This window comes from Leptosomus discolor, chromosome 6 (assembly GCF_034619465.1).
Source record: "Leptosomus discolor isolate bLepDis1 chromosome 6, bLepDis1.hap2, whole genome shotgun sequence".
Lineage (NCBI taxonomy): Eukaryota > Metazoa > Chordata > Aves > Leptosomiformes > Leptosomidae > Leptosomus > Leptosomus discolor.
Genome location: NC_141396.1, coordinates 9744297 through 9767254, shown reverse-complemented (window position 1 = coordinate 9767254; position 22958 = coordinate 9744297). Strand labels below are relative to the sequence as shown.

At 46.1% G+C, this 22958-nt stretch overlaps 1 protein-coding gene across 1 annotated transcript; it reads left to right on the top strand.

The window, feature by feature from the left end:
• Positions 1-1309: 1309 nt before the first annotated feature.
• VWA2 (von Willebrand factor A domain containing 2) lies at positions 1310-22731 on the top strand. Its single transcript, XM_009955281.1, has 13 exons — positions 1310-1358; positions 1974-2048; positions 4088-4221; positions 6653-6762; positions 12461-12655; positions 13007-13137; positions 13830-13962; positions 15675-15730; positions 16608-16715; positions 17560-18141; positions 18467-19018; positions 21749-21871; positions 22607-22731. The coding sequence occupies exons 1-13, from the start codon at positions 1310-1312 to the stop codon at positions 22729-22731; spliced, it is 2373 nt and encodes a 790-aa protein (XP_009953583.1).
• Positions 22732-22958: the final 227 nt, after the last annotated feature.

Sequence of the window (22958 nt, the reverse complement as noted above, 5' to 3'; positions counted from 1 at the left end):
CTCTGACTAGTTGTGTTCCCTCCTGCAGGAGCAAATATGCAGAGATGTGTCCGAGGGTGACAGCACTGGAAGGCTGGACTGGGACAGGCAGCGTGGGGGCCCTGGGAAGCCATTTCCTGACCCCCACTGCCCTGAGGCGTGAGGTTTGCCAAATTACGCTTTCAAAGAATTGGCTCCTGGAATGATGGAAATGGGCCTATTTTGGTGATTACACTAACAAGCATCAGTTCTTCCCGGCTGCTTATTAAATATATCGTTTGCTGCAGAGACACATCTTTCCTGAGAAAAAGCACTTTCTGTTTTCTTGGAAAAACAATGGGTTAGTAGAGCTGGTTATCAAGAAATGCACTTACTTGTCTTTAACTACATGAAGAAAATCTGCTTTTGCAATGAGAGAGGCAGAGACCCAGTGTGAATCTGGTCAAATTTGCTCTGGTGAGTGCACCCAGTGCTTTTAATCTGGAGAAAAAATAAATATACATGTTTTAAATAGAAAGCCAAGGCCTCTGCCAGATATGCTTGGTCTAAATCTGGGCATGCTTGAAAGTGTCACTGAAGTCCAGCTACGATGTGATGGCAGCCTTGCTGATTTCAAAGGAAAAATGAGCAGAAAATTGACTTTGCTGGACAGTTACACATAAAGACATCTCCCCAGAAAGCCAGTCCTTGGGAAACGTAAGGCATGAAAGAGCCTGTGGTTGAGTGTTGTTGAAGACCCTTGATGAGGATGGGCAGCAGCGCTGGCTGAGGCAGCCCTGAAGGACAGGTCCCCCTCTGCTGTGCTCCACAGCAGGGACGTCTCAGCCGGAGCCCCAAGCGATGGTGGGTTGAGGGGACGTGGCTCTGTGCTCAGTGAACCCCCGGAGGAGCTGTGCTTGTCTCTCCGCTGGCTCCCCGAGGGCAGCGGGGGCCCTGGTGGGACTGGCTTTGAGAGGGAGGTGCAGGTGGGGGGAGGAGAGTAGAGGTCTGGGTGGCCGTGCAGGGAAGAAGAGGAGGAGAGGCTGGGCAGTCCCTCCCTCCTCTGTGAAGCCTGCATTCTCTGGTTTTGACAGGAAAGTAGATGGGTGTGTAGGGAGACTTTCTTTTCTATAATTCCCTCATTTTCATCTTTTTTCCTTCTATCTGTTTCCCAGCCTTCTCCCCAGGGTAGGAGATGCTTTTTGTCCCTCAGACCAAATGCCTCTGAACTCATCACATGAGACAGCCAGCCAGGAGATGATCAGCTGGAGGTAGAGAAACCGGCTTTAGGAATTGGATTAATATATTCTTTTTTTTTTTTTTTTTTCCTTTTTCTTTCAGATCTGTCACCATGAGCCTCTTGTCGTTTGAGTCCATCTGCATTTTCCTGCTTTCCCAAAGTACGTTTAAAGTTGTCATTTTACATCAGTGGTTTCCGGCTGGAGCTCCTTGTTCCTGGAACGAGAGCCGAATCGGGGCCTCTCCGGGAGGTTTACGGATAAACCTCTGAAATATAGTTTCATGCAAAAGGGGAGAAGATAATATCTGAAGAAACAGCTTTTCTGAGAATCCAAACGTGTGTGACTGATGTGTATGTGAAGCGTCTAATTGATATGGGAAAAGCTGATGTTGTTGCTATGATATTAAAAATTCACAGATTTCTCCAGTGCAGGTATTTGGTGTCTCCAGTGCCTATGACTGTAATCTTTGGAGCCTAAGCCTGGCCTAGCTCTTGTTCTTGTGCTGCATCCCTGCATGTGGTAAGCAGAGGGACTGTCCTTCCGTGCACTGGAGTCAGGTCCTTGGCATTTTCCATGCTCTCTGTGTCCCTGCTAGAAGGAATTTCCTCCTGTAGCTACACTGCTGTGCTGTGTCAACAAATTATTTTTTGTGAGTGCGAAATCTACACAACAAAACAGCATTTTTGCTGCTATAGATTAAAGCCTGTATGTAGGTTTTTTTTTTAAAAAGGCAATTTCTGGTGTTAATAGGAGATTATCTGTTTAATCTCACAGTTTTGCTGGCATTGGGTATACAAGAAATCTATGCTGACCAGGAGGTGATTGGCAAGATCTCAGCTGCTGGCCAGTGTAAGTTTGTTTTTTTTAAAAACAAGTCTATGTTCTACATTCCTTCTTTTCTTTGTTCTTCTCAGGGTTGGGTTTTTTTTTTAATTGTTATTACTACTATTTTTGTTTATTGGACCCCATTTGGTCCATAAAGTCCCCAGCAATGCTCTGGCAAGCACAGTGTTGTGGCTGCTGCTGCCCTAGCCTGGCTTTCCCCCTCATTGCTATTAGTTCTTCTGGGATGCCAGCCTACTCTGTTTTTCCCGAATGGGCTAATTGCCAAGCGGCTGGTGTTTCTGTCGGTTCCTTCAGAGCCTGTTTCAAGCAATCCTGATTTAAGGAGATGTGTTTAATTACAGACTTGATTCACGATCAGACCTCTCATGTGGGTGATTTGTTCAGGCTGTAAAGCCAGCACCAGCCACGATGCGGTGAGCAGGGATGACTGGGCTCTGGCTGACCAGCAGACTGTATTCCCCTACAGCTCCCTTGACGTACATGCAATTGGTTATTTATAAACTTAACTATCATGTGTTGCCCTCCTAGCCATTATTTTCTATTGTCTGTCTGTCAAGTGATAAATTACATTTTTTTTTCCTATGCCGGGCATGCCCTTCAGCCCCTTGCCATAGCACCATGTGTTCAGCTCGGTCTTTCCCTCCTGGTGTGCTGTATTTGGACATTCCTCACTGATGCGCATCACCGAGAGCCCTTCAGTGGGCTGCAGACATCCTGCTTACAAGTCTCGAGAGCTGCATTGCTGCAGCTGTGCAGCTGCCATGTGGAGATCCCCTCTCCTCACACCACTGAACTCCAGAGCAACCTGAAGACCATTTCTCCATGCCGAGCCCATACTGGGATGGGGGCACAGCAGTTTTCCCAGTGCATGCTTAGGCAGGCAGCCACGGGCAGTGGCTGCAGGCGAGCACCCGGGTGGTTGTACCTCCACGTTCAGGTGGGCTGTGAGGGCAAGGCCGACAAGCTGGGACGGCGCTGGCAGAGCGGCCGTGCTCCAGCTCGTCCTCAACGCATCGCTCCAGGGCAAGGCTGGTTGCCCTGTTAGAAAACCCAGCGACCCAGAAGGGAATGCTTTACAACTTTCAATCCCTCATAATCTGGTATTAGAAAATCCTAGTTATAAATACAGGTTTTTGCTAGGAGGACTGATTTAGAAAAAAAAGTAGTGGTAATAAAATGATGATAATGGGGATAGAGAAAAGGCGTGTGTCAAAAGGGGTCTTAAAAGGTTGGTGTGCTTGCTGCCTGTGTTGAGCTTCTGGAGTCATTTCCCCTTGAAGTTGGTTCTGGTAAATGCTGCAGAGTTGACTTTAAAATTTCTGTGTAAATGCTTTGAAAAATGTGTGTTCAGAGTCTGAAGACTACCTTTTTTTTTTTTAAAAAAAAATATTAATCAGTGGAATTAAGGATTTCCACTGCAGCGTTAAGGATGTCAGGAACTTGTACTTGGGAGCAGTTGTGTTGATGCAGGCAGGGGTGATACAAGGACACATCTCTGAAGATGGGATAAAAGGCAGACTTTTGTGAAGAGTGTTTCTGTCAGTGCCTTGGAGCTGTTCAGAGAGTTTGTGTTTAGAAAAATATGAGCATGTTTTGAAAAATGTGCTGCAGATGAAACACATCTGGCGCTGTGGGACTCTGTATGCTTTGCAAACACATCCCGGATTCACGTCCATGCCTTGGGCTGGGAGAGGCTGCAGGTCCCACCGGGCATGGCCACCTCTCCCCGCTGCTCGCCCCTCTGTGTCCTCACCAGGAGAGCAGCTCTCTCTGTGGTCAGTGACATCGCTGTATGGGCTCATTGGAGTTGCTGCTCCCGTGCTTTCACTGAACTGCTAAAGCCAGGCTGGGGACCTGAAATTGAAGGTGAAAGTCCTGCAGGCTATGTGGCCTGAACTGGCACTGCTGCAGGCCAGGAGTGTGTGTGGGCTTTGGGTTGCAGACACCGGGCTGCCCCAGTCCGTCCTTGGCGAGTCCCTTTGCCTGGGCTTTCTGCTGTTGGCCATCTGCTTTTTCACAGTGTATATATCTTTTTCTTCTAGTGATGCAGTGCTCTGCTTCGTTAGATGTCCTTTTCCTCTTGGATGGCTCCTACAGCATTGGCAAAGGAAGCTTTGAAAGGTCCAAGCACTTCGCAGGCAAGCTCTGTGATGCCTTGGACATCCATCCAGATAGGGTGAGTAGTGTCAGGAATGTCTCATTTTAGTTTCAAGCACTTTGGCAATGTGTGGAAAGGCCGGTGATAATGTGCTGAGTGAAACTACAAAATTCAACCCAACAGCTACCATGGGGTCAGAGTGCTTTTCAGAAAGATGCAGTGGAGGTTTGTGAAGCAGTGGGGTTGGAGGACACTTCTTGATTCTTCACAGATTTTAAGCAGTTGCAGTTGATCTTAAGAAAAGAAATAACCTTTCACGTTAAAGATTATGATTTGGGTTTTTTGTTTTGTTTTTTTATAGTTTTTTATTTTGGTTCAAATGCTTGTAGATTAAAATGGTTGTATCTTTTTGTTGTTTTCCCTGGAAAGTTGCAGGACAAGTTAATCACCTTTCTGTACAGAGCTAAATGATACACTTTGCTTGTTCTGCTTCTTCTAGAAGGTCTCTATTCCAAAATAAGCCAAAAGGGCAGAAGGGAGGGAGTTCATCGCAAGGCACCTGCTGTATATGGAGGCATTTGGCGATCTGTATAGTGCCATACGTCTCCAGGACACCACTGCGCTCCCCACCTGCTAGGGGGTTGTAACCATCCCTTAATGTGTTTAAAGGTCATTTAGATGTGGTGCTTGGGGATATGGTTTAGGGGTGTACTTGGTAGAGTAGGGTTGATGGTTGGACTTGATAATCTCAAAGGTCTTTTCCAACCTGAATGATTCAGTGTGCTTAATGCTGGTGCTCACCAGAGAGAAGAGCACAGGACTGGCCAGCTGGGACTGAAGCAGCTGGTGTTTACAGATACCCAGTATAAAACACACTGAGATAAATGGAGAGGTGTGACTATGCCAAGTTCTTGCTTGTCCACTCCTATTCCTTGGCTCAAATCAAAGTCTAATTTTGGGTGGCGTGTGTTTGCAACCATTGATGGGAGCTGTGCTGCTGTAGCCACGGTCCAGGCTCCCTCAGGGCTTACCTACTCCCTGGAGCTGTCCTTGAGGCACCTCTGGGCCTGAATGACAGATCCCAGGGTTTGTCTGAGAGGATTTCAAGCCAGACCCAGTTGCTGTTCCAGCTATGCATCCAGTCCCACATCACACTATCCTAGCCAGGGGCTTTGGTGCAGGCTGGGGTGGTTCCTGTCCTTGATTCCCTGCTAGAGCCTTTCCAAAAAAGTGTCGGCTCTTTTGAGAAGGTTGCGGCAGGGACACAAGATCTCTGCGTAGCAGGAAGAGGAACCTGAGGCAGGACAGAGAGTGTGTCTGGGCCACTGCTGCGGCTTTGAGGACCCCTGGTCCACGTCTGATACTCCAGAGAGGTCTGAGAGCAAAGGAACAGAGGCAGGTCTTGTGTTTGCTCCTGGCAAGGATGCTTAGGCTTGTACTCAAAAACCTCCTCCAGACCAGCTACCACCACCGCTCTAGGTCCTAAAATCGAAAGCCGTTGCTATGCCCCTGTTGCAGGGTTCTTTGGAAGCTGAAATCACCATTCCCCTCCATCATTTTCTCATCTAAGAAATCTTCCATCCTTCAGATCTCAGCTTATAGCCACGCAGCACAGGAAGGTTTCCGCAGCGTGGGCAATGATGGTAAGGAGTCACAGTGTGTATGCGAGGCTTTCAGAGATGCTAGGTGGCTCAGGTTTAATGGGCATTCCCTTTTTGTGGCTCATACTAAACTGTCTGAAAGTAGAGACTTTCATCTAGGAACCAACTGCGATGTAGTCTTAGGCAAAAAATTTTGAATACTTAATGTTTGTGGATTTGGTGGGTTGGTTTTTTTACATACCATCCTTCGCCTAGTCTTTCTCTTAATCCTCACATAGGGGGGTTGGACTAGATGACCTTTAAAGGTCTCTCCCAACTCAAACTATTCTATGATTCTATAGACAACTGAAAATCAGTAGTCTTTTCACCTTCGGAGTTGTCACATTCCATAAAACTTCCTGCAAGACTTCAGTGAAATATTCTGCATGTATTGCCCAATACAGACAATTTAGTCTCTGCATTTTCGGGCATTTTCAACTACAGAAAATGATTTGACAGGAGGTAGTGGAAATATAATTGGTTTGTGTTGCCTACTGTGCTCAATGCCAGAGGGAGCTGCTTTTAGTAATGGAAAGCTTGCCTGCACGGCGTATAAATGGCTTGGTATAAAAGGTGTTATTTATAAACTTACTGTCCTTGAGGCTACTAGCTGCTCTGAATGGATAAATATAGATCTTGAGCTGCCTGTAACTGCAGCAGAGGCTCCCATTTTTTGCAGATGAACTTTTTTGCCTTGTTTATGGTCCATATAGGTAATGCTGCTGTTTGTGCGCTTTTTTGAGTGCCAGTGGCTGAATATGGAAAATGGAGTTTGTGTCGATACGATTCAGTCTTCCTAAATCTGTAAATTGATCAAAAGAGTAAAACTCTCACAGACACCTTTCATAATCTTTAACCTTTTCTTTTAGGTCCACGTGGGAATGATACAGTTTAGCTCAACTCCCCACCTTGAATTCCCACTGGATTCGTATCTAACCAAACAAGAAGTGAAAGAGAGAATCAAGAGAGTTGTGTTCAGGTCAGCTTATTTTACAGCTCTTCTCTTCTTCTGGGCTATGAATGATCTATGGACTGAGAGTTTTTTGAGGTCCAGACATCTCTACTTCTGCTGTGCCTACACCAACATGATGCCCCCAGGGAGGGGAGTGGATGGTCTATAATCCACAGTCCACTAAAAATGGGCAACCTGGTCTGTCTTTGTCAGTGAAAGTTGACAGGGGAGAGAGTTTCCGGTGTCCCGCTATAACGTGATAGATAGGGGAGAGTTTTCCATGACCCTCCTGGCAGGTTTTTCTGGACATTTGTGCCAGGTGGTGGATTATGTCCTTCCAGGGAAAAGCAAGAGTGGTGTTTCCACATGGCTGAGTAAAGGCAGGACAGTGTGCACCTTCATTTTTGTGGTTACAATTTCCTTTGTCCTACGGGGTAGTGACAAATTGCTTGTCCCTAGATATCTGTGCATGTGTGTGCTGAATTCAAGAGGATCAGGTTTTCGGATGGAAACCTTTTTTCTTCCTGAATGTTAAGGCTTGGATGTCTTCCCATGACCTCAGGAAATGGAGCCAGAAGCTTAAAGAAGCCCTGTCCTTAGAGCCTCTCAAACTCCAAAGTTTTCATCTCTGAGAAATACATTTGGATCTACAAAAGGATCTGTCAGCCACCCCAAAATAACACTTATTTTGATGATGGATGAAGCACTGGTATGGCTGGCAGGTGTCTACTGTTTTTTTTTAGCTGATCTGCATTAGGGCTAAAGGTTAGCTCAACATTCCTCGTGGATGTCTGCTGCTCTCAGTGTGATGTGCATATTGCAAGCAAATGTGATCACTTTTGACTTTTTCAAGCAAGATCAATTGTCTGGGTTTTGTTATGTTGCTTTTGATAAGTTTATCAGATCAAGAAAACCTCTCGTGTAATGTTACAGGAAAACCACCAGCAAACACGATACACTCCTCCTCTTTGGCTGTTGCTTGAAAGTCTGTGAGAGCAGAGAAAGTGAAGCAGTGTTTGGTGTCTGGCACTGAAATTCCTTGATGACAACACATGGATGCTGACAGATCAAACAGAAATAATGACCTTGTGCTTGGCCGTTTCATCTAGTTTAAATTAAAAACTGACGTTTCAAAGTAGATAAAATAGTTACGGATGGATTCCAGTTAGCTTCCGGAAAAACTGGGTATTTGAGGTCTCGGTTGAGAGGCTGCGTGATGTGCTTCTGATGATCCTTTGGCCAGTGAGGCATTTCCCGACTTCAGCCCTGTGCTCTGTGCATGGAGCTGAGAGCACTTGAAAGGAGGCAGCACCAGACTGAAGTGAAGCTTTTGTGATTTATTCAGAGAGTGCTGGTCTCTCTCTGTGAATCCCATCCAAATAGCTTTTCAATTCATTGGCCATTCAGCCAAATTTGGTAAACTCAAAAGCTAGATTTCTTATGAATTTCTTTCATGCAAGTCAATGACTGGTTACAGGAAAGAAACCTTTATGGTGCGATTCATGAGGAAAGGCAGGAGGTAAAAGTCCAGATCTCCTTCAGCTTCAGAAAATCCTTATTGGAGTAATGTCTTAAACACACATCCTCTGTGTCAAAAACCAGCAAAGCTCCAAATGCAAATCGATAAGAAACTGAATTTAGTGAGCTTTGGTGCAGAGACTCTTTATTAACTTTTTCTAATCCTCAGGTCTCATATGGGCACAGCTTACTGAGTTCATCAAGATTTAGTCCTCAAACTGACTGCGCGCAATATATTTTCCCTCATGCACAGCACTTTTCACTGAAGCGTCTGACAGCTACTGACATCTGGTCAGGAAAAGGCAGATTTGGACATACTATGAACACACAGTCATTGAGTATGTTTTGAAATGGTGGAGTGAGAGGAGGAAGTACCTAAAGAAAGAAGTTCAAAGCAAAAAGGCCTGGCAGGTACTGAATTAAAAATTTTCTGTGAAAATCAGAGGGTAGACAGGAAATAATGAACTTGGGCAGGATCAAATGCTTTTCTAGACCAAGCAAATCAGGAATCAAGTATGAAAACAAAGGATGGATGTTCAGAAAACGAATGGGGTCTGTTTGTGTCAACACAGCCAAAGGAGAACACGATGCCTCCAAGAAAGGAGTAACACTTGTGGTTTGGTTCCCCTTGCTTGCTCTGGATGGCAGTAAAAGCAGCCCTAAAAAACAATCGTAGGAAGTGATTTTATAGCACAGCTGCTTGGAAAGAATTGGAGGACAGCTGGAAATATCTCCTCTGATCTAGTGGCTTAATTATCAGCAGGTCTGGAGCATGTTCCCAGTGAGTTGGGCTCTCACTGGTATCAAATGTCCAGTCGGGGGGTGGCACATTACAGACCCCTGGCATTGTGCAGATGGAGAACTACCAAGAAAGGAAGAGAGAGACTCACGTCCGTGCAGGATTTATGTGCGGATAAGCAAATATTTAGCCCTCCAACAACAAAAAGAGATAATGTGTTGTAGGCAGGGATCAAAGCTGGTGACAGTAGCTGAAGAAATTGCTGTGTAGGTTGCACTCAGTTTTTACAGGGGACGAGAGGCTTTTGCCCAGTATGTTGTGTTGTAGCAAGGTCTTAGCCTGATGATGACTGGGTGGGGAACGTAGATGGTTGATGTGAAGCTTGAGTTCTTTGTGTCAGGTGGCCAGCAGCAGGGGCTAGGGTGCCTGAGTAGCCTAAGCCTCTGAGAGTGGGAGGTAGATAGGGACTTGGGGCAGCTGGGGCTGATTTCACCCGGCCACCTTGGGATCCAGCTGCACAGTCCACCAAACCTCATGCTACAAGACAGGGGCGAGACTATCTCCTGCCTTCTCTCCAAGGTCTCTGTTAGGCTACCCATGGCTTTTACTTAAATAAAACTTCAGCATTTGCCTCACAATGTAATCATTCCTGCCTCAGCCTGACAGAGATGGTAATTTTATATATAATTTCATATATAATTTTGATGACATTACATAGAACATGGAGCGCAGTCTTGAGTAGGCATCTCTAAGTCATTTAAAGTTAAGTCTTGAGAGCAGAGGAGGACAGTCCCTGCCTCATGGACCTTACTAGCAAGAAATAACTAGAGTAAATGTGCAGCCCATAAAAACAACCACACCTTTTCCTTCCCCCTCCTAGACCTCTGTGTATGTATAGCACTCCCATCTTTAATCCCTTCTGCTTTATTTTCAGCACCTTCTTCAATGAGGGGCTTCTTCCCAGTTCACATCCAGTATGCCATCACCAGAGAGACACTAGCGCTGTGTGGACACTGGCCATAACCCTGCCTGTCTGCAGTAAGCATCTCTTCTTTTGAGTGCTCTCTGCTGCCAGAGGGACCTCTTTTTCCCCTCCCTGGGACTTTGTGCTGATGTGCAGTGTACCTCTCAAACAGACGGCTCCAGTATCCACAGGCTCAGCAGGGCAGTCGGGCTCTAGGTTACGGAGTCATCCAGCAGTCAGCAAATCTTATTTTTTAATAATCTCACAAGAAATGAGTCTCAGGATTTCTAAAGCATCGTTGACTAAAGCTGTTCTCTGGCAAGCTGTAGCTCATTTTCTACTAATATTGCCTTCAAGGTTACTTTTCCTTGGGAGTTATTGCACAGCTGCAAGGCTTGATGTCTGCCATTCCCTAACACTTAGCAGCAGCCCATTTTACCTTCTGATTTATGTCACTATTGACATGTGTCAGCACTGGAATGTGCCCTCTTTGGCATCCGAGTGCTGGTATGGGTTTAGTACTTTGCTACTGAGAGGATTGCTGAGTATTGAATTAATTGCTTTCTGCCTCAGAAACATTCCCTTCTCCAGGCCAGCATTCAAGGGCTGCCAAAATACAGAGGTAGCTGGTTCCTTGCGCTACTAAGAAACTGCTTTTGTGGGGCCAGGCAAGAGGGTTTTAGTCTGGAGAAGAGGAGGCTGAGGGGAGACCTTACTGTTCTGTACAACTGCCTGAAAGGAGGTTGTAGTGAGGTCGGTGTTGGTCTCTTCTACCAAGTAACTAGTGGCAGGACAAAAGCAAATGGCCTTAAGTTGAGCTAGGGGAGGTTTAGATTGGACATCAGGAAAAATTTTTTTTAGTGAAAGAGTGGTCAGGCATTGGAACAGGCTGCCCAGGGAAGTGGTGGAGTCACCATCCCTGGAGGTGTTCAGAAATTGTGTAGATGTGGCACTTTGGGACATGGTTTAGTGGGCATGGTGGTGTTGTGTTGACGGTTGGAATTTATGATCTTAGAGGTCTTTTCCAACCTTATGATTCTATGATTTTTGTGGAGAAGGACCCAGGATCAGCGCTCAAATCTGCCTCTGTTGTCTTTGGTCCAAGATGACACTTAGTTTTCATTCCTTCAGACGTCAGCTTGCACACCTTTCCATCGTACTCCCCAGGCCCAATTCTTTTCAGGACCATCCTGTAGCTCTTCAGAGTAGATGGATACTTGCAAATTTTCAGATGGGGTCATTTGATACTTTTACAAGTCTGGCTCTTCATCTCTTGATATCCAATTCATTTGTAAGCAAAGGATAGCTGGATTATCTTCATCTTCTGCTTTGAGTTACACATATTGGAAGAAATTTTTGCTAGGAGAGACCCCACAGGCAAGCTCCATGATAGCCCAGACCCCGGCCCCGGGGGCTCCAAGGACCTGCCAGGACTTCAGGACACTACTGCAGTGCAGGCAGTATAAGGAGTAAGGCAACTTTGACATCTGAGCCACAAATGAGTTGAAGTGGGTAACTTCTGACACATTTTAAATGGCTTTGTGTTCTTTGAGGTGATCCCATCTCCAAAACAAGAAGTGATGGATACAGTTTGTGTGAATGTCAGTGGCTGATGCACTTTCTCTATCATACCAGTGCTGCTGGCAAGCAACCTAGCAGACGAGAGTATTGCTTTTAACTGAGTTTATCATGGGTTTAGACAACTGAATCATCAGGTGGCTTTTCTTAATGTTTGCTTTCCTCATGTAAAAGATACTGATGAAGCCCTGAAGAAAGCATGCCTTGTGTTCAGTCCTGAATTTCCAGGGGTACACTAAGAAGTTTTCAGCATTTGTGTTTTCAGGAGCTTTACCACAGGATGAATGAATGACTTTTTGTAGAAAATCAAATCAACCTGCGGATCCACCGGGTAGAAAAAGGCAAGGGCTCTCTGTGCACTGCAGACAGATCCTCCCTGCCTTTAGCTCTTAGTCTGAGAACAGCAGAAGGTCCCACAGAGGGAAAGGGATGGTATGTGACAAAAATTTATAGAACATTTATGCATCAAGAGAAAGGAAACCACTTTGAGATTCTGGTCTTTGTTCATTTTGCCCACTTGTGCTGTGTTTCTGACTGGAATACAAGAGATTGTTGTAAACCCACTTTTTTTCACAACTCTTAAAGAAGTGACTGCAGTTTTCAGATGGAAAAATAGAAGCTGGAAATAAAACTCAGCTATGGTTCCTGCTCCAATGTAGAAGCACTCTTGTGTGGTAGAAGTCTTCTGGAGACCCCTTTGGGTTGTGGAGGAAGGAGGTAAGGGTGAGTATATGGGACCTATGGATAGGAGAATGACAAGAATGATAGGGTGAGACATCTCTGTGGATGTGTTTTGTGGCAACAGGCAGAAATATGCTAAGTTTCTCATTACCAGAGGCTGGACATCTGAAAATCAAATGGTAAATTCAATATCAGGAGAAGAGGTTTGATTTTTGCTTTGCTGATTTTATCTCCCTTCTTTCTAGAGGTGGGAGCACAGAGACAGGTCGGGCTCTGAAGTACGTTCTCCACAAGGGATTCCCTGGTGGCAGAAACTCGAGTGTGCCTGAAGTCCTGATCATCATTTCGGATGGGAAGTCCCAGGGCAGTACCGTGATGCCTGCAATGCAGGTGAAGGAGAGACGCTTCACGGTTTTTGCAGTGGGAATCAAGTTTCCAAGGTAGGAAACTTTCCAAGAGTGGGAAATGGAGGCCCAGCTGGCCAAATGGCAAGTCCTAGTGAGTGAGAGATGGTCTTGTGCTGGATAGGGCTTTTGGAAGAAGAAAAGGGGAATTTGCGAGGTAACACAGGCATGGAGGAAACACTGATTTGGTGGCTGGTGTAGAAGGAGGACCAGAGTTGATTGAAGGAAGCTCTTCCACTGAGTAGAGCTATGCTACTGCCTGAGAGTAAACACAAAACTGCTTGAAGTGTGTCATGGTTTTGCATCAGCTCTCTCCTGCACAGGGTCTGTTTTGATACTCATCCTTTGGGGATGACTAAGCGGTTGAACCTCTCCCTTGCTTGGCAGGTGGGAGGAGCTGCACATGCTGGCTAGTGAGCCCACTGACCAGCATGTGCTCTTTGCTGGAAATGCGGATGATGCTGCCAATGGCCTGTACAGCACCCTCACCGGCTCTGTCTGCAGTGCCACCGCTCCAGGTAACCCCTGTCCTGATTCCACCTTCATGCCCATGGTTTGAGCTGGACCATGTCACTGAGTGAGAAAGATGAGGCAGTATCAGAACATGTACAGGGGAATTAGCAGGTGTTGCACTTTAAGGTAATATGCTTCTGATGCCAAATTGGATGGCATGCTTGCCAGCTACCTCTTCAGATACCTGCGAGATGCAGGATCCTAAATCTTCCTGTGTCTCGGTTCACCTCTGAAGATGGGAATGTTGGTCCTTGCTCATGGAGTGAGGAATAGAGGGATAAACACAGTTGTGTTATATCTTCTAGTGGACTTGGCTGTGTGTTAAGAGGAGAACACAAGGCACTTGCAAGAGATAGAAAAGATAGAACTAGAGTAGTCCAGAGGTAGAAGAAAATCAAATATATGAATGAGGAAGGCACCGGGGGGGCTGAAAAGCTGTCATTGAACCCTGAACTCAGCAGTGCAAGTTTTATAGCAAAGCAAAGGAGGCTGAAGAGTGACCACTTCCAGAAGATGAGGTAGGCTGGTGAGCTTGTCAACAGAAAATTTCTCCTCTCGTGGAGGCTCTTTGAAGCGCTACCTAGTCTGCTATTGTCAGGTAGGTAAGGGAGACTAACCCGTTTCAAAGTGGTGCTCCACTCCCAGACTTTGTATTTTCAGGCAATTGATCATAGTTTGGATTCGTTCTTTGCTGCAGGCTGCAAAGTTGAATCCCACCCTTGTGAACGCAGGACCCTGGAGACTGTGAAAGAGCTGGCTGGAAACTACGTGTGTTGGAAAGGCTCAGAGCAGCCAAATGCAGTGCGGTCTTCGCTGTGCCCTTTCTACAGGTGAGTTGGACACCCTCATCTCTAAAAGTGAGTGGGGCTGGGAGAAGATGAGAGATACAGTAATAAGGCTTTTATCTGACCATGACTCTTTGCTGGGATGATGATCTGTCACAACACTGATGCAAACATGGTCTCTAGACCTAGGAAGATGGTCTACCTCTCTGATCTGAGAGGTAAAGGGTAGGAGGAGGAACTGAGACAAAGAAGCAGAAGATAATTATCCCAAGAGCACCATAAATATAAATGGAATTTGGATTAGTTTCCTAGCTGTTGAACTGAGATGCTCTGAAATTTGTATTTCTGTACCACTCTGTGCTGCAGAGGGTTTCTAGGGTTGGCTCCCCCTGTGTTGCTGCTAGTTCTGTTTTCATCCATGCAGGCTTTCTTCCTGTCGGAGAAGCCCCTTTTCCTTTGCTTGGCTGCCCTGGGGGGCTTGGGAAGAACTGTCCTATGGAGAGGCTCTAGTCACTGCCAGAAAATACCCCTCAGTCATAGTGCAGCAGTGCCAAAACCAGGATGCACACAAAGAGCTGCATTGTCAGGTTGATGGCAGTGAGCTGCATGACTCTAGCCCAGGGAGAGGAGGCTGGGGCTGAAAACCCATAAAGCATGTCAGGTCCTTCAAATAATATTGTCGCTGCAGTCAGTACAGCAGGAGAAATGCTTTAAAAATGAGCTGTGAAGTGAAAGGCAGCTTCATGCTCTCTTTGCTGATAAAAATAGCTGAGTGAAAGTGGTGTTGGTAGAGGGATTGTTTTTCCTTTGAAGAGGTGATTCATGTGTTTGTTTTAATACTAGGCAGTCATATTAATGTTTGAAAAATCACCCCATCTGGGCTGTGCATTGATGCCCTGCTGTATAGGTATGGAGGGGGATGATTGTATTGAGAATTTTCGATGTGTCCTAATTGCTGTGAGCGTTGCCAGGTGCTTGTACCTTGGAGCCAATGTGGGAAAGCAGAGCAGCTCGTGGCTTGCTTATGGCATCCCAGAAGTGACAGTTTTGGCCACAGTTGCTGTAAGTTTGAGCAGCCTTAATGCAGAGCGCTGGAAAATCAGTGGTGTGATGAAGCTGCAGGTATTAGGGAAGTAGAAACCTGATTAACAGGGAAGAAAGTTTAAAGCAGAAATCATCTCATTGGGAACCAGCCTTAGCTGCTGCCTTACATGTGGCAAATAAAACCATGCCCTAGAGCTGGAGTATTTATTCATATCATCTTAGGGCAGGGAAATGGTGGAAGAAGTTGAAAAATCCCATTGGGAGGTGCAGCTGAGAGCTAAGGATTTTTTCCCAGTCTAAACATTGCTTGTCCACTAGTTGTTACAGCTGCATAAGTTAGATACTAGAATTAATATTGAATGAGAAATTCTCACTGATGTAAAATTACCTTTTCATTCCAATTTAGAGCAAAAAGTTTAACATCTCTTCTGTAGCAACTAGGAATAATAATCATTTGGAGCTTTAAAAATATGTCCATAGTCTTTAAATGTAAAATGTTAAAGTAGAATTCAAAAGCAAAAGAGTAGATTTGATGAAATGATGGGTTTTTTTCTTTTTCCACCCCATGCAGAATGGACATTTTTCTTTGAAATACTTGTTTTGAAAAATTGCATTTTCAAAGGAAAATTTGTTTCACTTGAAACAAAGTAAGGTCAACCTTTAAGATACCTTGTTAATCTTATTCATGATAGGTTTTATTCTTTCTGTTTCAGATGGAAAAGGGTCTTGATAAAACACCCATCCAGATGCTTCCGAACTGTATGTCCAGGTAGAACTTAGCTTTTCTTAAAATTTTATTTACAAAGAGAGAAGGGTAGTAACTAAAGAATAAAAAGGTGGGGTTTAACTCTCACATCTAAAAATTTTGTCCTGAGTGAGGGATTGTGATCCTTAGCAAGAAGTTGATATTATGTCCTGTTTGTTTGTCTCATGAGTATCTGTGACCAAAGTTCTTTTGGATCAAAATATCTCCATCTCACTTCTCCTTCCATTTGAGGAGCCAGTTAATCCTCATCCGCTCGTGTTCCTGGGGCAGAGGCTTCCATTGCTTCCCAGTGTCTGCGGGGAGTCAGTGCTCTCCAGCTAGGGGACTGTGCAGTGAGGTGCCTCCACTCATTCACTTGGTACCGTGAACGTCATCAGTTTAGCAGGGAACCTGCACTTGCTGATTGCCAGCCTGGTTTTGTGACTGTGGAAACACCTATGGGCCTTGACTGCTGCCCTTAACCCTATCCTTTTGCTGGTTCAGGTGACAGTGGCTTTATTTTCTTTGTCAGTACAACGTTGTCCAAGCAGCAGACCAGACTCTGATCCCTTCATTGCAGGTGTAAATCTGGCAGGGCTGCATGGCCTTTAGCAATTCTGTATTTACACGAATGTAACTTCACTGGTGTTATTTCAAAGCAAGTGAAGTGAGGTCATGGTCTGGTTTGCTGTCTTCACCGCTGCCTGTTGGACAGCCATCCCAAAATGAAGTTGCCATGGAGGTGAGGGTGTACATGGCCCTGTGTTAGTTCAAACCCTGCAGCCAGAGGGGCAGAGGTGTGACCCTTTTTCCACTAATGGCGATGCTCACACTGGCATAGGATGGGAAGGTGCAGGCTCCCTGCTGACTCCCTGTCTTTCGCTTCCCTGGTTCTGTTTAGACCCTTGTGACTCCCAGCCGTGTCAGAACGGGGGCACATGTGTCCCAGAGAGACTGGACAAATACCACTGCCTCTGCCCAGTGGGATACGGAGGAGACATCCACTGTGGTAGGTGTGAACCTGCGCTCTCCCTCCTTCCTTCTTGGCTGTGTCCTGCCTTTGTGGTGCCCATTGCACAGCCATAGGGACAACTGGGGTTGGACTGCAGCCTTTGGGCTTTTCTCTGGGAGACAGGCTGAGTTTTCTCTCATGCTGGTTATGACTCTGTCAGGCCGAGTGACTGGGGGTCTTGCTGCTCAGAAACCTTGTGGATATGGAGAGCACCAATACTGACAGTCTCACCCTGGAGTGGCTGCCTTTGTTTCTAAACACAGGTGCCATGTGAGCAGGAGAACAGAGAAACTGGGAGAGACACACAGGTATGTCTGTTGGCTCCCCTCCCTGCACACATGGGCCCAGGAGGGATTCCTGATTTTGGGGTTTCAATGTAAGAAACCCAAGAAGGTCCTGATCTTCAGAAAATGCTTCGTACTTACTTTCCCCAGAATCAAGATTCCCACTTCAAAGTGTCTCAGGGTGTTACAGATGAGGGTCTGGTGCTTGGACTCTCTCCTTTCTCCACATTATGCTGAAAATCAAAGTGGTTTCCCCAGAGTACTAAGAGAGTGGAGTTGTCATTTCTAATTTGAAGTTTGTCATCCAAAAGTTCAGGAATCCCCCCAGACTCCCATAGGTATTTCCTATCTTTGAAGGCTTATGTGCCATCAAACCAAAGTGAAGTGCGCTCCTGGCACAGTCGTCCTCCAGCTCATGCCATGTCTGGCGAGCCATTTAGGTTACTGGACACAGTGTCCCTTCTCCACACCACAGGGCTTCCAGCAGGCCCCAGCCAAGGTGCCTGACACGCTTGTCTTTTTGCCCTTCATATGACAAATTGCTGTCTCTTTTTCAGCACCAAAGCTGAGCCTTGAGTGCAGTGTGAATCTCCTTTTCCTGATGGACAGCTCGGCAGGGGTCACACTGGAGGGGTTCCTGCGCTACAAAGCGTTTCTCAAGAGGTTCCTCCAAGCAGTGGTGGCCTGGGACTCACCAATGAACGTGGGGGTGGCCCAGTATGATAACCATGTCAGGATACCCATTGAAGTGGGCCAACACAAGGATGCATTCAGTCTCATGAAGAGCATTGATGCTTTGAATTTCAGTGGAGGAGCAACCCTAACGGGGAGAGCCCTGCAGTACATTGCACGGCATGGTTTTAGGAGCATCCCGGTGTTTGCAGATGTGCAGGATGACCTCCCACGTGTGGTCGTCTTGCTCACTGACTCCAAGTCCCAGGATCCAGTGGCAGAAGCTGCTAAGTACCTGAGGAACCAAGGTCTTTTCTTGGTTGGTGTAGGCAGCAGCTTTGTGAGAGCAGAGCTGACCAAGGTGACTGGCAATCCAAAGCAGACAATTGTCTACTCAGACCCCCAGGACCTGTTCAACAGGATCCTGGAGCTGCAGAGAAGAATCTGCAGTGTGGACAATCCTGAAGGTAAGACTGTGATATGGGCATTGGAGGATGAGTTTGTCAAACCATGAGGAGGTCTTCTGAACTCCCCTGGGAAGGACAGAAGGATGAATGTCCTTGGTTTTGGGTTTTTTTCGTGTCTGTCACAGATGCAGGCACTAACCTTCCATCACTACTTTTTATGATGGATCTCTGTCTATTGATGCAAAAGGGTTGTAGATGACCCTTCACAGTCAGTGATCAGCAGTGATGAATTTTCCCCACCGTTTCCCCCCCCTGCTTTTTTTTTTGGTTAGAAAGGACTACCTACATATTCTGAAGAATGCCATGTTTGCACTCTTTTATCCAGGCTGCCAGGCACAGTCTCTTGATTTGACATTTGCAGTGGATGCCTCGTCTGGAGTTGGCCTGCAGAATTTTCTGCGGCTGAGGGGCTTTGTCAGGAGCAGCTGTTTGCACTTCAGCATCAACCGGGATGTCACCCAAATTGCCGTTGTGATCTATGGCAGCAAAGCTCACACTGTGTTCGCTTTGGACACCCACACAAGCAATTCAGCTGTCCTCCAAGCCATTGACCAGGTGCCTTTCCTCGGGGACTCAGCCTCTGCTGGCAGCGCCTTGCTGCATATTTATGGTGATGTGATGACAGTGCAGAAAGGAGCAAGACCTGGTGTCAACAAGGTGGTGGTGGTGCTCACAAGTGGAGGTGGCATGGAGGATGCAGCTGTCCCAGCTCAACAGCTGAGGCACAATGGCATCTTGGTGTTTGTGGTTGTCATTGGGGACGCACAGAGGGACACACTGCTGAGGGTAGCTGGGTCTCCTGACTACCTAGTCCACATCTCCTCCTACGAAGACCTGCAGTATTACCAAGACCTTATCATAGAAAGAATCTGTGAAGGTGAGAGAACATCCCATCTTTGCTCTTTATGCTGGTGCCACCAGCTGTTGTTATCATGTGTTTTCTGATGCTTTACCAAGAGAGCTCGACACTATCTTTTGTATTTTACAGATGGGGAAATAGAGATTTGGAGACTGTCCAAATCAGAATCTGCCCATTTTGAAGCCTGCAGACTGTTAAACTGAGGCCTTCAGACAACTTGTGATTAATTTTGTTTGCAGGACCAAACCCTTATCTCCAAAGTGGGAGGGGAAAATTTTCAAATATTAATGTAAAAAAAAAAAAAAGGAGGTGCACTTTCTTCAAAACTCGAAGTCCTGAGGGCCAGTCCCCAGCTGGGAAAAAATTGACTCTTGATACCAAGTTTGAAACACTTGCATGCCGACTGTGAGTGCCTATGTTTGACGAAAATCAGCTTCTCAGAAAGGATAGCAGCCCTGGTTTGCAAACATTAGTGGTGGTGAAAGTGCTTCAGTTAAAAATGCCACGCCTTGTTTCTTGTTTGAAATAGTCCTAGTTTAACATCTAGCTATTTGCTTTTTTTTATGTTTTAACCCGTTTGTAAGATCAAATGAAGAAGCATGTTGAGCTTCGGCATAATCAAAGGTCCTTTTCATCTCTGGGCATGCCTGTGGCTCCTTCAGGGTTAGAAAGAACTACAGTGCTGTCTCTTTGGGGTGAGAAGCTGGTCTGCTGGCAGGCTCTGAAGACAGTTTCTACCTGGAGCTTTTCAATGTGCTCCTTATTGCAGTGGTGTTTTCAGCTGTGTTATTACAAAAACAATCTACTGTACCATGAAATTAACTACAACGCCACAGATGAAGGGGAAGAGACAGCAAGGTTCAATGAGTCAGGGTAATAACATATCATTTCCTGAGACTGAATTGCTGCTTTCATTTCATGTGCAGGTAATCGCTGTTTGTACTAGATAGGCTGGGACCAAGGGAGATGTAAAGATAAGCCCTTCATTCAGTCTTCCACTCCCAAATCCAAGACTCAATAACAGAATCATTGTCTGTGAAAGGACTTTAAAAAATTTATGACTCATGATAAAAGTATTTGAGAAATAGGCCCTGCCTCTGGACACCTGGAATATCATATTTATTCTGAGGCTCAGCTGAAAAGAGACCAGAGAAAAACGATCTGGGGTCTAGATGAAAAGATGCCAAGCATTAAAAATATATAAATCTGATTAATGGAAATACAGGCTCTTGGGATCATCAAAGCATATAATCCCTGAAGTGCAAGAAGCTTGTTTAAGATGATACTGTGTTAACAGTAGGCTTGAGTTCAGAGAAATGGTGTCTGCATGGAATAGCATGATTCCCCCAAAACAGGGACTGTGAGGTTATGCTGTGAAGCAGCCATGGAGGGAAGTGGTGGATGCATGCCATGTGGAGCAGAGCATCATGGAAAAGCTCTCTGGGAAGCAGCCAGCACCTGGAAGATGAGTGGTGTGTCCAAGAGATCCAGCTTTCATTCCCAGCAGCTCTACCAGCCTACAATGAAAGCAGAAGTGTCCATCCCTGGGGATACACTGTCAGGCAGGACCCCATCTGAGATGTCTCATGATGACAAAAATGTTGTTGAACCCAACTTGGCTCCATATAAAATCAACAGGAACTAAAGATTGAGGTGTCTCAGATCTAGCATTTGACTGTCAAAAAACTGAATTCCGATGATAGTTTTGCCAATCAGGTGTAGGTTGAGAGTTAATGTGCACGTATTGTTATCTGTACAGGGAGAATGAGCACAATGTGTGGTAAGCCGTAGTAACCATCCTGATGGATAGGGGATAGAATTTATATTCTTTTCTTCTCCCCCTTTTTCTATTCCCTCTATGCTTTTTCTACCATGGAGCAAAGGCCAAGGCTAGCATTTCCAGACTCTACACCATGTAGTTGTTCAGCAGAGGAATTTCACACCTTTACCAACACTGCGGTGGTGTTGCCAGCAGACTGGGAGAAAATCTCTCTGGGATGCTGCTACTTTATCTAATGTATTTGCAGCAAGGCAGCATGAAACACTGCCAGCCCTGCTGACAGCTAGGCTCTGTGTGTTAAGAGGGTTGGGAAAGCTGTCATGTACTTCACAAGAACAGGGCTAATAACAACTTGGGCTGCGATTGCAGGCTTTTCTCTTAAACCTCCTAGAAAAGAAGCCCAGAAATTTGTCCTGTGTTGTTTTCCATTTGTGCCATCCCTGTTTCCCAGCTGAGTAGTTGTTCTTGCTCCTCTCTGGTGGAAACTCAGGTCCTCTCCAGGGCAAAGTGGGGTTTGAACTCCAGTGTCATCTGGGGTTGTAAACTGCTTGGAGCAGGGCACGTGTCTTGCTCTGCATTGGCAGTGTTTGGATGTGGGGCATTTAGAGGTGCTCACGTGTCCAGTGCACAGCTCTGAAGATGCTCCATTTTGCTTTTCTTTGATAAGCAGCCTAACACAATGCCATGCTCTTAAGCTTTATTAGGAATAGTCTCCTCCAGATTAGAACATCTAGCAAAGCTGTTCTTCTTCCTCTCGTCTAGGTTAAACACAGAGAAATTTGTGTCAAGACAGGGTTGTGAGCTTGCACCCTCTGCCATGTTAATGTGACTTTCCAGTCCCATTAGCACTAGATAACGTTTTTTAATGCCTGCTGTTACTTTTTCAGCATTCCTAATGGATGTGGGTCCTAGGTATTAATACTCTGTAGATATGCCTGAACCTGCTGTTCTGCTTGTGTTTGTTACAGAAGCGAAAAGCCCCGTGAACCTGTGTAAACCCAACCCTTGCATGAACCATGGGGTATGCATCCTTGGGCCTGGGAGCTACCGGTGTGAATGCCGTGGCTGGGAAGGACCCCACTGTGAGAGCAGTAAGGATCAGCAGATGCCATCCATTTTTCCCAGCCCCTCTGAACAGATCCCACATCTCCGCTTCTCCCTCGAGCAGAGATGTGGCTGTAACTCTTGGACAGGTGTTTGGTGGCTGGGAATTGGTGCTGAAGAGGCCTCTGTCACATGGAAAGTGAAGAGGTTTGGGCTGCTGAGGGGAACAGGGACTTCTTTCGAGAAGCTGTGCCCTGTTTTACACATTCACTGAGTTGACTGTGAGGGGACCTCAAGAAGGTCTAACAGCTTTGGTAATCTTCCACTCTGTTCTGTTCCTCTTTTCCCTCTGCCCTGCTAGAAGAAACTATTCCTCCTTGACTCCCAGGGTGGAAAGCTCTGGCTCCCTTTTAATGGGAGGGAGCCATTTCTGTTGGAGTGTGACACCCTTCCTGTTGCTTTCAGTGCTTTCCTTGGTGCAAGAGCCTCCCCATTGCCTTCCTCCACTTCAACAGGGGAGAAATGGCCAGGAGGCGGTGAGCCTCTGGCTCCGTAGAGGTGGTCCTATGCCTGCAGTGAGAAGTTCTCAGTTAAGTGAGTTTCCCTTTTGCCCGATTTTGTGCTCTTTACCTGAGCCCAGGAGTTCTGACTTCCACTGCATGACCTCCAATATTTGTCAGCTGAGGCCAGGAGGATGCTTGTTGGGTTGTAATGGACTGAGTGTGAGCTTATCACTTGGTCCTGAAGCCCTTATCCCACATTGTGCTTCTCTTCTGTGACAGGAGTTCTCCGGGGTGATTCTCCAAGATCCCCAGTCCTTCCTCGGCGCACCCATGTGCAGTGGAGTCCAAGGGGTTTGCAGCAGTTCTCCAGAGCCCCCCAGCACACAAAAAGACACGTGGATTAGAGACACTGACACAGATGTGCTGAGTGCTCCAGTTCTCCATCAAGGAACGCTTACTGCTACTTGCAGGCATGATCCAGCAAGCCATCACTGTCCTTGGCAGTGATTGAGTTGCTCCAGCACACGGAATGTGCTGAGGCCATTCCCAGTTTCTGCGTTGCACAAATTTGACTTCCCAGTGCTCTCTTTCTTTAATTGAAGTAAATATTTGTGTTTAAGTATTTATTATT

Coding starts and splice junctions, on each gene's coding strand:
- VWA2 (XM_009955281.1), top strand. CDS start 1,310: ATGAGCCTCTTGTCGTTTGAGTCCATCTGCATTTTCCTGCTTTCCCAA. Junction 1,359..1,973: donor CATTTTCCTGCTTTCCCAAA/GTACGTTTAAAG, acceptor TTAATCTCACAG/TTTTGCTGGCATTGGGTATA. Junction 15,731..16,607: donor CTTCCGAACTGTATGTCCAG/GTAGAACTTAGC, acceptor GGTTCTGTTTAG/ACCCTTGTGACTCCCAGCCG.